At 35.7% G+C, this 16,048-nt stretch overlaps 2 protein-coding genes across 2 annotated transcripts; one reads left to right on the top strand and one right to left on the bottom strand.

Moving 5' to 3' along the window:
* The first annotated feature begins 7,696 nt into the window (after window positions 1-7,696).
* Window positions 7,697-9,233, top strand: LOC121992774 (malonyl-coenzyme A:anthocyanin 3-O-glucoside-6''-O-malonyltransferase-like). The gene has a single exon (XM_042547336.1). It carries the CDS (start codon window positions 7,770-7,772, stop codon window positions 9,105-9,107), a length of 1,338 nt encoding a protein of 445 aa, XP_042403270.1. The 5' UTR covers window positions 7,697-7,769; the 3' UTR covers window positions 9,108-9,233.
* Window positions 9,234-9,594: 361 nt separating this feature from the next.
* Window positions 9,595-15,054, bottom strand: LOC121992775. The gene is made up of 10 exons (XM_042547337.1): window positions 14,907-15,054; window positions 13,871-14,056; window positions 13,164-13,359; window positions 12,548-12,588; window positions 11,484-11,574; window positions 10,763-11,380; window positions 10,600-10,661; window positions 10,192-10,470; window positions 10,058-10,114; window positions 9,595-9,922 (listed from the first exon to the last, which is right to left on the bottom strand). The coding sequence occupies exons 1-10, from the start codon at window positions 14,955-14,957 to the stop codon at window positions 9,815-9,817; spliced, it is 1,689 nt and encodes a 562-aa protein (XP_042403271.1). The 5' UTR covers window positions 14,958-15,054; the 3' UTR covers window positions 9,595-9,814.
* Between the last annotated feature and the right edge of the window lie 994 nt (window positions 15,055-16,048).

Raw genomic sequence — 16,048 nt, forward strand, 5'->3', positions numbered from 1 at the left:
CATTGGTGGCCTTTAATTAACATTTTGGGCAGTTTAAGCTCATTAAAATATTTTGGACAAAAATACATTGATGGCAATTTTGTATGTATTAGTGAAGATATTTTTGGCTAAATCATAACAAAAATCTTTGGAGAAAAATTTCATTTAAAATTTATAGTCACTAGTGGCTCAAGAATAGAGATCAGATTTCATAACCTCTGTCTCCATCTTCACTACAAGAAAATTTGAATTAGTAATTGAAAATTTTAGTCACAAATGTTTTGATAACCGATGTCATTTAGCGACGAAATATTTTTTCTGTTACTAATTTTATTTCTGTCGTTAGCGACTAATTTATTGGTTCAGTGTAGGAAACACTATACAATAATTAATAAAGAAAAATAAAATAAAATTTTATAATCATAAAACATCACAAAAATAATTACCTTACAATTATTCTTTTTAAGTCTTCATATTTTAAAACTTTTATGTAATAACTTTATTATTAACCATTAGAAATACATCTTTCTCTACTTAGACAATAAAATTATCATTCATCCAATATCATCACTCATTCTAATGTGCAACCTATACTTCACAATTCTCATGATAGAAAACATTCTCTCTATCATTGTAGTTGCAACCAATAGAATTGATGTCAATGTCAAAAGCTTATAAACTAACGAATACACCATACTTTACTTTGACATAACTAACTTTTTTTGAAAGATCACCAAGATCCTTCAATCATTGAAATACTTTGTTAGAACACATATCACACATATGAGTTTCAAGTTGATCATCAATTACAAAGAGATCAAATCTTAAGAAATCTTGTGGATAAAATTCAGCTAGTTGCATCAATTTTTTATTATCAAATGCCAAAAGTGAGTTTTGTGGACACAGACAAGCTATACAAAAAAGCAACTCAGTACCGCCTCTGAGAAATGATCATTTAACTTTTGAAGTTGTATATCAATAGCACTGTAGATAAATCAATAGGATAGTGATGTAAATTTATCATTTCTTATGGATTACGATGGGGACGATAATGTGGTGCCCAATATATAAACATATCATCCATTTTAAGAATATCAGTGTAATGTTGCTGACAAAAATAGTGGACATTTTCTAAAAATAATTCCAACCATCATCTCTCATACCTTGGAGTCTGTGTTTGTATGCTTGTACCAAATCCATCACACATGCACAATATCCTGATCTTTTTGTTGCAATGTCATTGACAATTCACTCGAAATCCCTAAGATATGTTTCATCAAGTGTTGATTAAATGTACAATCAATTAAAATTATTGACTCTAATTAATTAAATGTTTTATTTTTTTTATTAGCAGAATTAGAATCATCTTTTGAAATAATTTCAAGTACATCACTGATAGTAGAGAATATAGAAATCAAGTTGATAAAAGAATTATAATGCGCCCCCCCCCCCCAACGTGTATCCCTAATACATTGAAGGTTGGCTTCTTGATTAAGTTCCCGACCACTTGAAATTTCACCCCTCTCCAGTGCCTCAATAATAAAATCTGAATGTTTCTCTTTAAGAAGATCAAAACATTTGCAGGATGATCCAATAACATTTACCACATCATCGACAATACGAATGGATTTAGAAATCAAACAATTTTTCTTGGCCACAACTATAAGAGCTAGTTGAAGTTGATGAGCAAAACAAAATATGTAAAATGTGTTGGATCGGGTGGACCAACTAGAGAGGTGTATAGCTTGCAATAAAAATTAGAAGCTTCTTTTTCCTCTAACTTAGCAAAAACACATAAATTAAATGTAATAAAAGAAATTCATAAAATAAAGTAGGGGGCTCAAAATTTTTACTTGGTTACAACGTAACCTGGGTGGGTATTAATCCAAGATTGTGGATAGTTCACTACAAACTTCTTCGACAATATCGGAGGGGAAGAAGCCCCTTACACTAGTTGGTAGCTTAAAGAAAAGATTACAAAATTGAAAGAGCATGTGTATTTGAACTCCTAGCTCTAGAAACTATTTATAGTACACTGATCGAAATGACTATTTTGTTGACGTGGCAATTCACGATACCTCCATTAATCCAGGGCAGCTCCAACAGGATGAAGTTTTCCAACATTCGGTTGATCTGGGTGAATGGAGGTACCATGGTTCATCAGAGGCATCTCAGTTCCGATGGAGGCACCTCAATACAGTTGAGGTAGACTCTACTGTTAAATAGGTGGGGTCCAGTTCACTCCACCAATGTGTTTGTAGGGTCTCCCCTGGTCCAGAAGATCCTGGACCAGAGGATCTGAGCTCTTACAAAATACACATGGGATTTTCCTTTAAAATGAGTACTTTTAGACTAGTAAATTTATCGTATATATTACTTGCTCCATTAAAACCTTGTCCTCTCAATTTAGACATGTTTAAATTATATCTAGAGAACATCTTATCAATGATAACTTTAAGTGAGAGTGTTGTAGTACTTAGTAACATGTTCAATTTCAATAAAACACTCATTCACATACCCACAACTATCTACATAACTCAAGACAATTAACATTTGCTTCTTTGTTGACACATTACGAGATTCATCTACTAAAATAGAAAATAATGAACCACCAATATCTCTGATAATAACATTAATTGTTACAGTTAGACAAACACTTACTATATCCTTCTGAATATCTAGTGATGTTAACTTGTAATTTTTATAAATAGTTTTTTTTCAATATCACATCATTAATATCTTTATTTTTAGCACCTAAAATCTCTAATTAAATAAGAAAGTTATCCGGATTAAGAGGACTTTCAATTTCATCATGACCCCGAAATGAATTCTCTCATTGTAACAAAACTCTAATACAATCAATTGAAGCATTGAGGCAAATATTATAATCATTCCGCATTTACTTTGGCTGCTTGTTCAAAATTGATTAAATATGCTCGAGCTTTATGATGTTCACTGTCATGTTGGTCAACATAAATATTTAGCATATCTTTAGCCTTCTAATTTGTGAATCCTTCGCTAACAAAAATATTGAAGTATTTGATCATATATAACTTCATTGGTCATATTGATTGATGAAGTAAGTTATTTATACTACTTCACAATTTTTGTATTATGGTACAGTAAATATTCTCTTTTACTTGTGCACAATTTCATAACATAGTGAAGTAAATATATATATATATATATATATATATATATATATATATATATATATATATATATATATTTCACTTCACCAAAATTAAACAAATATGTCCTACAAAATTAAAAATGAAACCCAACTTGTATTGACCCAAATAAATTGTCAAAATCAACAAATGAAATCCACAAGTTTAAACTTAAGACATGTTTAATCAACTTGAGACATATTTGATCAACTTTACTCAAAAGTGTACCCACGAATATCTAAATACAATTCAAAAATTTATATTACAACATACACGATTCTTAGACACCTACATAGGTATAAACAAATTCGTTTTATTCACTTCTTACTTCATCATATTAAGACTGATTGTGATACTGATTTTTGATTGATGCTGCAAACTAAAATATAAAAAAAAATAATGTTAATAACTTGAGTTGACGTTTTACTTAAATCAAACAAAAGTAAATAAACTAAGATGTATTTAGAATTATGACCTTAGAAATAGAAGTTCCAAAAACATTAGTAGAAGTTTGAGGCTTAATATAAAATGACTTAATATTTCATAAATTTAATATTTCATAAAGGCGAAATTCATATTATGTTATGATAGTTAATAGAGAGAACACTTATAAATTCATGTTATGACAAGTATGCATGTCTATAATTATCATTATCAAACTTTTGTTGGTCCTTCAAGTAACTATAAGGTTCCTGATGTTAAATGAATTTATTCACCATCAACAAAAACTAGAAGCATCACTATCAAGTGTGAATATTTTATTCAGATTCTGGGTTTTCACAAACTCATTTCTCTTGAACACAATAATTCCAAAAGAAGAATACTGATGCTACAGACTACAAAGTTTGAAAATAAAGTTGTTAGATAAATCACTAATGAACTATCATGCCTAGTTATGACACTAGAAATCATACCTACCGTGCATTGGGGTTAATCGGTGCATCAATATAAGTGTTAAGATAAATTGTGAGGTTACTAGTAATTAAGACTTAGTTGTTAGCTACAATGGAGGATAAAATGGCAAAAATATGTTAGGATAGTACAAACATGTTCAAAGATGATGAATTTATTCTCTGTTTAGAAAAGTTACATTAATTAAAGTTGGAAGTGTAAAAGATAGAGGTTGACCAAAATACAATCAAATTAACCTTAAGTAGTATAGTAATACAACCTTGCATAAAGATAAAATTCAATAACATACACCAAATTAAATAGGCATGAACCATGACAATAATTTCTTAAACTGAAAAGTATTAAATGATGCGGGAAAAATAATACCCACAAGAGTTTTACCGACTCGAAATGCCCAAACTGGGGCAAGTAACAGTAAAGCCCAACTCAACTTCCCCAGGATCAATATGCAAAAATCCTATAAAAAAACACTTTTAAAATACGCACTCCATAAAATCTAAGCATAATTTAACATATCAGATTGTGACGCTGCTGACTCCTGTCCCAGGCATTCTTTATGCAACTGCAGCCCAACCAAACACAATCTCAGATGCAACACATTAATGAAATCGTTCAAATCTCCACCTACATGTGTTTCCGAAAGATGTGCCTGCAATAATGAATCACATGGAGTTGCTTCTTAGCATTTATTACACAAATTTGTCCATAAGTAACTTAAAAGAAATCATGAATTATGTTCTGATCAAGTCATCAATCAACAAACACTTGTACTTTCTTTAAAGATCGTTGATGGAGAAGGTGAGATGGACCTAAAATGTAGGTCAAAGGGAGGTTAGACTGATGTCAGGTGATATGCGAGAAGAATAAAGAGAGAAAGGAGAGCACGGAGAGCATCTCAACATGGATCTAAATATCAACATTGTAGGAGCCGATGATGGGACCAAATCCAACTGTCATGTGTCAGTAGGGAATATTTAAGAGACTTGATGTGATAACTTCGTAACCGCTCTTTCATTCTTAGGATGTTATGTGTCCTTAAATATTCGTAGTCATTGTCAGCGAGCCTTTGTTGGGCATAGGCCTGTCTTGAGGGTGAAAAATGTAACGTCAATGTGGAGTCACACTGAGAATAAATAAAGTCGGGATTTAAGACCGAGACTGAGAAGATGTCGGGTGTCGGAGACATGTTGTCAAGATTGAGAAGATGTCGATATCCAATGCTGAGAGAAGGTGTCAATGACTAGGGCCGAGACTGAGAAGATGTTGAGAATCAATGCTGAGAGAAAGGGTGTCAACGACTAAGGCCGAGACAGAGATGATGTCGGCAATTGAAGTCTGGACTGAGAGATGGTGTCAATGACTGAGATTAAGATAAAGATGATATCAACGATTAAAGCCGATACTGAGAGATGATGTTGAGACCTAGGCCTAAGCCAGGATAGATGTCAGAGTCGGTCTGATCGGACTGAGTCTCATCTGGGTTATATCCGATTATCTTTGGATCATGTCTGACCCAATTTGATTTTGACTGATAAGTCAACATTAACTATCGACCCATAGGATACGTGAGGGCCGAAGAAAACAGCCGTATCAAACTTGATAAAAAAAAATAAATGATGCAAAACAGATTGATAGCCGTCAGATCTGGAAACAGCCGTTTACACTTGATATAATGCAGATTGCAGGGATAGAAAATAGAGATTCTAGATTGTTTCAAAGACATGAAGTCTCAGGTCAAAAGTATAGAAGGATGGGTTACAACTTGAGTGACAGAAATATTACTTTCACCCTTCAACGATAAACATAATCGGAGGATCACACAGTATAAGCTTGCTGAATCGTGTCGATGTTCAAACCCTTCCATCTTACCACTGACTCGACGTATCCTTTCAGAGTGTGCAGTTCCCTCAGCCTAAGTTAGGAAGCAACATCAAAAAAATAGTCTTAGACTTTGCTATAGTTGTAGTAATAAATGACATACCTCTCTCATAATTCGCCTCCAGACTATATATATATATATGAAGGGAATTAAATCACTGGACAGACTTTGCTATAGCGCCATTACAGCAGGGGTAAATTCAGCAAAGTGTCAGCGGAAATAAATGCACATGTAGTATTTTTGTTTTTGTTCACACTTTGCTCGACATAGTAGCAGGAGAACATGACAAATCAGCCTTAAATAAACTACATGCCACATGTTGAAACTTATCGATGTTGCTTGCCAGCTGGCGAAAAGAGAAACGGAATGAATGTGGCAGGCAGCTAGTTGGACTTTAATGCCGAAGTATCAATATTTCAAAACCAGTTAAAAAGCCATGAAACACATGAAGGACCAGTGCTAAAACAATCGAAAACTGAAACATGTCGATTGAATGCATGCGGGAGCGAAAAGAGAATCGAACTAACCTTGCAATCTCAGCTCTTCTGTTTTTGCTTCTTCTGCCATCTGATTCAATTATGCCACTCCTTTATTTGAACATCTTAGTATCAGGTGGTTGCAGACCATGAATGTTCTTTGAGCATGGACCCACTTGAGCTCTCTCACTTCTTTACCGGAATCCTTCCGCCGTGGAAAAGCACTCTACAGTAAGAAGATTTTGGATTAATTAAAATTCAGTGTGAAAAACATGTACAATGTTTAATCCGAGCGACGGCCCAGACAATAAAGCGTTCGGTCAGAAATGAGAACGGCAAATAATACTAAATGTTTAGTTATTCATATTGTAACCTTCTTCGATTAGACCTAAGAGGCTTGTGATATGATGATAAAGATGAGCCCTCAAAAAGCGAGTTAAAATAGGGAGGACTAACTGATGTGAAGGTCAAAATCAAACGGTCAAAGTCACATGGTCGGACGAACCTAGAACTCCTGACCAGACTTGGGTGGCAGAGCGAGACTCGCATCGTCAGTCAGACATGAAGGGCCGGTCGTACCTCCTGAGCGGTCGTCCTTCACAACTTACAGACAAGATTTAAAGCTAAGTACTAATTTATCCCGCCCACCGCCCTATCCGATTGGACCTTGGGGTTGATCGGACATATTACGTCTCCTTGGTAAAATGAAGGGTCAAGTGAAAAATGAGTTGTTGGCTACATTCTGTAAGGCCGATCTGACGATCTCTCGTCCCAATGGCAGTAGGTCAGTCAACAGCAAGATCCACATACCTAACATATCATATTTTTTTGAAAATTTGTACTGTAAAGGGCAGAGAATATCCCACGGATAAATCATACTTTAGAAGTTTTCGGCATGTCAAATCATAAGAATTTATATATTTATTTAAAGAAATGTGTCAGAAACACTTTATAACCTATCTTTTTTAGGAAAACTTTAAAAATATGCTAATGCTTTTAGACGTGCGCACAACACAATAGTGACATTAAAATGGATCTTCATCTATAGACTAAGATATACAATACTTCATATTTTTATCACACGGATGAACGACGGAGACTTCTTTCCTACCCCGATATATACTATCACTCTCTGTGCTACAGGATAGTGCAAAGTGAATCCCGCTAACACTAAAATCACATTCCCAGTTCACTGCTTTCTCCACTCTCAGACGGATCAATTAATTTTAATATATTTTTAAAGGCCCATGCGATTTTTCATGCTGTGTTTGTATTGATAAATTAAATGATAGATAAACAGACCACTCCTGACCGTCCACACACGCCAACGCCAACCCCAGGGCAACGCCAACCATGACCAAACTACCAGAGCTCCGAGTTCTCGAGCGATCCCGCGTCGCTCCGCCGCCGGGATCGGTCGGCGAAACCACTCTCCCCTTCACGTTCTTCGACGCCATCTGGTTGCGCGGAGGATCCGTGGAACGAGTCTTCTTCTACCGCCTCCCCCACTCCACCTCCCACTTCGTCACCTCCATCCTCCCCGACCTCAAGTCCTCCCTCTCCCTCGTTCTCCGACACTTCTACCCCCTCGCCGGAAATATCCGCCGATCCCCTAGAGATCCCGACGGCAACCAATACGAGATCCACTACGCGGAGGGAGACGGTGTCACGCTCAACGTCGCGGAGTCCGACGACGACTTTGACCAAGTCTCCGGCAGCCATGCACGCGACCTCAATAGGATCCTTCCATTGCTTCCGCAGCTCCGTAACAGAGGCGCCGGAGAAGGATTCGCCGCTATGGCCCTGCAGGTGACCATCTTCCCGGACAGAGGCGTGGCCATCAGTGTCTCGATTCACCACGCCGCCTGCGGCGGATCCAGCTCCACCCAATTCATGTTGTCGTGGGCTTCCACGCACGCGCTGTCGGAGGACACGGTGGTCGGAGAGCCTCCGGTCATTGACCGGAGCTTGGTCTCCGATCCCCGGGGCTTGTACTCAATTTTCTACGGGAACTACGACGAGAGCGACAAGTTGATGGATTACCCTGTTCCATCGGACGCCGTCCTCGCCTCCTTCACGCTCAAAAAGGATCAAATCCAACGCCTGAAGGAATTGGTTTCCATCTCGCGTTGCTCCACGATCGTGGTGACCTACGCTTATATTTGGTCCTGCTTCACCAAATCACTAGAAACCCACAAAGGTGGCGACGACGACGGCGACAGAATGGCCCACTTAGTGTTCCCCGTAGACTGCAAGGCGAGGCTGCGTCCGCCGCTGCCGGAGACGTACTTCGGGAACTGCCTCGCCCCCTGCTTCGTGGACCTGAAGGTAAGCGAGCTTGTCGGAGGAGTGGTGGCGGCGGCGAGAGCAATCGCCGAGGCCATAAAAGTATTCGTGGAAGATCCTCTGCGAGAAGCAGAGACATGGCTGGCGAGTGTCGAATCTATAGTAAACGAGCAACCCCTCTCCGTCGCTTTGTCACCCAAGTTTCATGTCTACGGCACGGACTTCGGTTGGGGGCGGCCAAAGAAGGTGGAGATAACTTCGATCACGAGGAAGGGAGCCGTATCGGTGGCGGAAAGCAGGGATGAGGACGGCGGAGTGGAGATCGGAGTCGTACTGCCGAAGCCCGACATGGAGCAATTCGAGATGCAATTCAACATGCAGTGGCCTCAACAGCTTGAATTCTAAGCTTCCAATATAAAAAACAACTACAATCTCATGGACTGCTCGTCTTTCTTTACTGTTTTAATCTAAGTCCCGGAGTAATGAGCATCATGTCGACTTACCAATTTACCTTGATGAATAATAAAAAAATTTCATAAAATTTTTTTTCATAAAATCAAACCGATATCTAAAAATAATCAATAAAATTAATTAAAATTATCATTTTTTTACTGTTTTAATCAAAATATATATAATAATTACCAGATTTTTAAACTAAAAAATATTGATTAATTGACTAAAACAAGTTTTTAAACTAAAATTGGTTGTTTTGCCTGTTGAATAGAAGAAGTGATAGAGATAGGCATAGGGACAGGGACAACCACTAAGTATTTTATAAAAAATAAATGATAAAGTTTCATGTCATTTTCATCTTTTCAAATGTTTTTCATTAACTACTCATGAACACCACCACCAAAGTGGGGTTTGCTATTTTACCTCTACAAGCTACACCTGCGGCAGAATCAGTACAATCTGTACAAGTTGGTAAACGTACAATGTCTAGAGTAAATATGAATGCAATCTTTCAAGTCAGAAAAGATAACAATGCATTTATTTTCTGCCTTAGCCAGAAACAGCATTAGTTTCAAACCCCACAAGAAAAGTAGAAACTATATCATCTGAAAGAATAGAATTTTTCAATCTACCATCATCTAGAGCTCCTGAGTTTGGCATCAGAACGAGACTCGGAGGTCCTTGGCCGGAATCACTGATAATTCCCTTACACGTTGCAAGAGGCACTCTGGCACCGTCTGTGACACTTGTCTCTTGCATCCCCCAACCTACAATTAGGCACCGAAAACGATTTTGCTTCAACAAAAATACATCAGAAATCCATGCATCGTGTTGTACAAGTATGCATCACGAAATGTATAGTCTCAAAGCACTAGCAATCATGGTTGACAAACTACCCTAACCTGCCTCCTGTTGTGTAGCCCAGCATTGCTGGCTTTCACCAGATTTCTCCATTTATCCTGTAAAGACGCGCACACCAACATAAATTTAGGAGTCAAATTTGACTGAGCATGCTGAAATGAGAAGCATCAAGGACCTTGAGATCAATAGAATTGCGGAAAGCAAATGCTGGAAATGAATACTTCTTGATTTCAATCCATCTGCCGACTCCGCAATGAGAAACACCTTCAATAAGCTTCATCACCTCTGCAAGTGTCCAAATCTTATTGTGCTTCTTCCTTCTAAACCCATATTTTAAATTTCTAATTCTCATGTTCCAGTTTTCTGATGCATCATCTCGCAATTCAGACTCATATGTGGGTTTAGATTCAGCTGCTGAAGTTGAGAATTTGTCATTTATCATGGTCTCTTTTACCTGAATGGAACTTTGTATTCAAGGACTTCAATTGCAACCAAAATATAAAATTAAATCTTCTTTAAACTCAACTAAAAAATGAACAGAAAATAACCAAGCAAAGAAATTTGCACATCTCAGTGGTTTTACCTCATCAAGTTTTGGACGAATTCTAGGAGTACGTAGACTTCTCGGTTTCTTTGGAATTGCACCTGTGGTAGGCAAGTTGAACAACAAGAAAAGAAACAATTTCGGTATAGATGGGCATCAATATGTATTGAACAATTAGCCATTTTACCATGAATAAGATTACCTCTGGTTTCTCCGTAGCATCTGGATTTAAAGTTTGAAGCTTGTTCAGTACATCTTCTCGTCTTGCGCAATTTCTTGTTTGATATACCAGCATTTTCTTTATTTTCCCAAATCAAAAGCTCAACATCACGATTCTGTGCTTCAGAAAGCCTTTCCATTCCATTCCCAAGAGAATGTTCAATCTGTTTAGCAACCTGGATGCCGTTAGACATACTTCTGCACTGACTAGACACTCCAAAATGGTTTTCTGGAATCCAAACCATTTCATCAATATCATCATTTGGAGTAGAGAAAAACTTGAAGGGACTGGAAAAGTTATCAATTTCAGTAAGGTTGCCAGATCCACAATATGGATGATGCCCGAGAACCTGCTCATAATACATTTCTATGTCCTGCCCAAAATTGCTACTGAAGTCATCTGGAAATTGTTTAGCGGTCGCATTGTTAATGAAAATTGTCCCTCTGTCAGGTGTAGTTTCAGCAAGAGAATCAAGAGCATTGGGCAAGTCAGAAATCTCATTAAGATCAGTAAATTTCTCACTGCTTTTAGCTTGCAACTCATATCTGGCGCTTCTAATACATGATGTACTCGGAGAGGCAGATTTCATCTGAAAACATTCTACATGGCCATAATATTAATAAACAGAGATAACTTGGGAAAAGTTGCAAGCATCAGTTAGAGCAAGAATCATTTAGACATCATTATAATGAAAGGAAGGTACCCAAAAGCATATCAGGAGTGGTGCTTCTGCAGAACTTGTTTAGGAAGCCAAATGATTCATCATTAACTCCTTGGAACAACCTATCAGTAAACTGCAAAAATATGATAAACCAAGAAAAATGGGAATAAGCTTAACTGCAATAAAGGAATAAACAAAAGGTTAAAAAAGAAAACCTAGAGAAGCATCAATAATTGAATCCAATAAACATAAATATTGGAGCACTGAATTATACATCAATCTCCAACAGCGACTAGTAAAAGAACCACCATGGCATATGAAGTCTATATTAAGGGGGTATTTGGTTGATGGGTTTAGGAATGAGGGAATGGAATGATAGTAAAAAATAGTGTTTGGATTGTGGGTTTGAGAATGACATTTTGGGAATGATTACTATCAACCAAACCCATATAACTTGATGGGTTTCATTTCCATTCCTATTCCCATTCCACCCTACTATCAAACCCATACCCATAGTCATTCCCATCATTTAACCAAACACCTAAGTATTAAGGTATTGAGGGTACAAGTCAAACTATATAATGAATTGCTGGTAAAGACAAAGATAGTAATGACTATTACAAAGATAACTACGGCAAACAGATACAACACAGTCTGTTTTAGTATCTTTCAATTCTAAAATGTGAGAAAATGAAGCCAATTGGAAAATGCCTTGATGAGACAAAGCAGGAAAACTAAAACATTCTAGAAATTGAATTTTGATGGCGTCATAAAAAATATAGGACCTAGAATTTACACAGCACACAAAAAAAAATAATGCTGAATTTGACAACCTGAAAGAAGCAAATACCAAAACACATGGTTAATGTTACAGAGTGACATAGCATGAAATCTTGAAGTCATAGAATCATAGTTCTTCTAAGCAGTTAAATAGAAGTATCACCATATTATGAAAAATTAACATGGCAATGTTACAACAGAACCTTCCCCACTTTATGACTAAATGTAAATAAAAGGAAGTTTAATTTTCAACATCTTAAACTTTGTTACTTCAGTCAATAATAAAGGCAAGTAATTTGCAAACATCTTTATTTGAGACAACAAACCTGATACTTCTGCAGCAACAAAGCATCAGGATTAGAATTGCCTGTAGAAGAATCACAAATACAAATGCATCAAAATCTATGGAACAAAGTTAAACGAATAAACTAAACAGAAAGGAATTAATGTGTTTTGTCACTAACAACTAACAAGTGCAGAAAAAAACACTTGGGGCTGACGAATAGTATACATTCATGTGAACAGTACAAACATAAAACCTGAGACAATGTATAAGGAAAATTTAGCTGAATAGAACTCAACAAAATACTTAGAAGTACACAAAGGGATAAAGTTACTTTTATCCATGCAGCTCCTTCAAGCTGAAACAATAAAGAATGAAAAATAACAAGCTTCATTATGTCAAACTCCTCGGTTGAAAGAACCATAAAATTTGAGATGCAAGAAACAACTTAAAATTGACTAGCTTAATGGCATTTAATTAGAAAGTTAGCAATTTGATTTTTTATTTTTTATTTTTTAAAAAAAGGCATCATGATGTGTATTGTGTCACTTTTTAAGTCATAGTGTATATTTTCAAGTGTTCCAAGTTCCACGACATTCTTAAGAAGTTTGAATGAACACAGAAAGAATATGCATTTAAGACAAGCAAGAAATGCATACCAAAATGTATTCTCTGATCCATGTAATCAGTGGCAAATTTAAAATCTTCAATAGCTAGGCAATCTTCATCATTCGCAGAGTCCCTAAGCATGATATCCTCACTCAAATCTATTTCAGTTTGTGGATCCAAAAATAAATGCTCAGCCTTCATTTCATCATTTTCGGAGGTAGGGCCAAAGTGGCTATTAACATGAACCTGAGGTAGATTTGAGAGGGAACATTAAAAAACACACAGATTTATTGGTGTATTTCAAGTTTCACAAAATTGGAGATTCAATATAAGTAACAATGTAATCTTGTTTCTTGGATTATTCTCTCAATACAACATACAAAGAGTAACTTCTAGATGAGAATAATAATTGTTTGGAACACATCCATACAATACCTTCAATTAGTATTTTTCATAAGCGCTGACAATGTTAGAGTGGGAAAAACTAGTATGGTAGAAACAACTGGCATAGTCTTTGTTTGGTAAGAATTTTACAATCACAGTTGATGCCAAAAAACATAAACTGTAATTCAACCATTTACTATTACTCATACAAATTCATATTCACGTGCCAAACTGCCAATGTACAAAACACAAATACTCACAGAAACGTATACTAGCTTTAACAAAATATACAGATAAATATTAGAGATGAATTAAAGATTTGAATTCAAGATTGTCAAAGTGAGATCAGTAGCAAGAACAGAAAGACATTTACCTGAATATGTTTACAAGTAAAATTGTTCTTTACCAAGCTTGACTCTGCTTCAAAAGAACATTTCACTATGCTTTCCATGGGCCCATTAAGGTTAACTTCCACAAGTTCCATGTTTCTTGATATAGGACGTGTTAGTGATGAAATGCTAAGAACACTAAATAAGGGACAAGGGAGCAAGACAATCCACTGCAAATACAGGTATAAATAGACTTGTTAAACTATCTTAGTAGAACACTCAAAAAATGATTCTAGCATGTACAATTTTAAGCAAATTTCCATGAGTCAACAAATAGGTATAGATAAGCTGCATTGCTACTATCTGTGATTTCATCTCTACATACAAAACCAAAGATGAACTACTTTCCCATTAGCAGGTCAAGCATTTTGGCCAACAAGACTGCATATTTCAAACTTTAAAAGGATAGGCGAGATTGGGTAATAGTCATACAAATATAAAGCAAAATGCTCAATGGCATGTACACTGTACTAATTGAAACGAATCAGAATCGAAATTTTCAAAAATGTTCATTAGACATTCAAAGTACCAGTACGAGTAATTTTCGAATTGGAAATTAGTAAAAGAACAAAGTTATGAGCAGTGTACAGCTACTACACTCGAAACTTAATTGAAGAAGGGTACAGACGTCAAATCTCTGGCAGTCACTTCTGCTATTGAAACATCAATATGATTTACCTAGGTTAGAACAAATAAATAACAATGATTAATAATAATTATAACCACCAAGATTCTAATTTGTGAAGAGGCGGTAAGATTCGTTCAACATTCAAGAACCCACTTGAAAAAAAAACTCACGATAATAGAGTCTACTCATCCCAGTTTGCCAAGAAAAATGCAAGTTATCAATTCTCCAAAGAGAGATACACTGGAATCAAACCTAAATCACAAGAAAAAGTAGCATGAAATGTTGCCAAAAAGTGTGACTGCGGAAGCATCATAATGCATCGGCATCAAAACTGTCCAAGAACGTACTTTGAGCTCGCAAACATGCAAGAGACAGAAGCAAATCAAACTCACCGCGATGTGCTCTAACGGGAGACCGATAGTTGACGGAATCAAACGAAACATAGGAAGGAAGAGGAGCAGGGGAAGGAGGAGACTGCCATTTTGTTGCCGCTTTGGACTGTCTTCGGTTACGGACTCGAGGCGGGGAGGAGAGGCGGATTGGAATTATGGGCCTGGGGTCCGAAAGATGGAAGGACGAGGGAGCCGGACGCATCACTCGTGGGCTACGTGGACGATCATGATGGAAGAGATGACGTGCGGTGGGAAGGGTAAAGGCGTAAAGCGGCGGTTGGTGTCCCGAGGTTCCTCTCTGCTGCTTGTTGGATTCAGAGAGTTTTTGTTTTTATAGAAAACTTTCGGTTTTTGCTTCAAATTTGTATACACATTTAATTAAATATATATATATAATCTTAAAAATATCTAAAATCCTAATTTTAAACTTAAAGAATTTAAATTTTAAATATTATTATATTAAAATAACTTTGATGACGAAATCAAAACTATTTAAATTTCATTTAAAGCATTCTAAATTAATAAAAATCACATTAAAACATTATAAAATAAACTAAGTTACTATTAGGCTCCCTTCGATATGTATAATATAATAAGATTAAATTGATTAAGATAATATTAAAAGTAGGATAAATAATTCCTCTTGAGATTAAGATATTATGAATCTTACTTTTAATCAATCATAATTCTACTTCTAATCAACTCTACCAAATACTTGATTAAAAATCTTTTGAAAATATAATCCTATTATATCATGCATACCAAATGGAGCATTTATAATATTATTACGGTATTAAATTAGGATGTTATATACTGTAACAACTATATACTATTTTTATAATTATTTTAAATTAATTTTGATTAATTTAAATTAATTGTATTAATATTTAAATAATTTTAATTATGTTGATAAAAATATGTTGATATTATAGTATTCAAAATTTAAGATTTAAGATTTAACTTATAAAATATATATATATATATATATATAGCAATCATCAATAGCTCCTATAATGAAATTATATATTTTTATTTTAATTAAAGTGAATCATAAATTTACCCTATACCTATTGTAATAGTTATTGAGTAGGTTTTATATGTTATAGTAATTATCAAATAACTTTTATACATATCAATCTCAT

Source organism: Zingiber officinale, chromosome 6B (assembly GCF_018446385.1).
Source record: "Zingiber officinale cultivar Zhangliang chromosome 6B, Zo_v1.1, whole genome shotgun sequence".
NCBI lineage: Eukaryota > Viridiplantae > Streptophyta > Magnoliopsida > Zingiberales > Zingiberaceae > Zingiber > Zingiber officinale.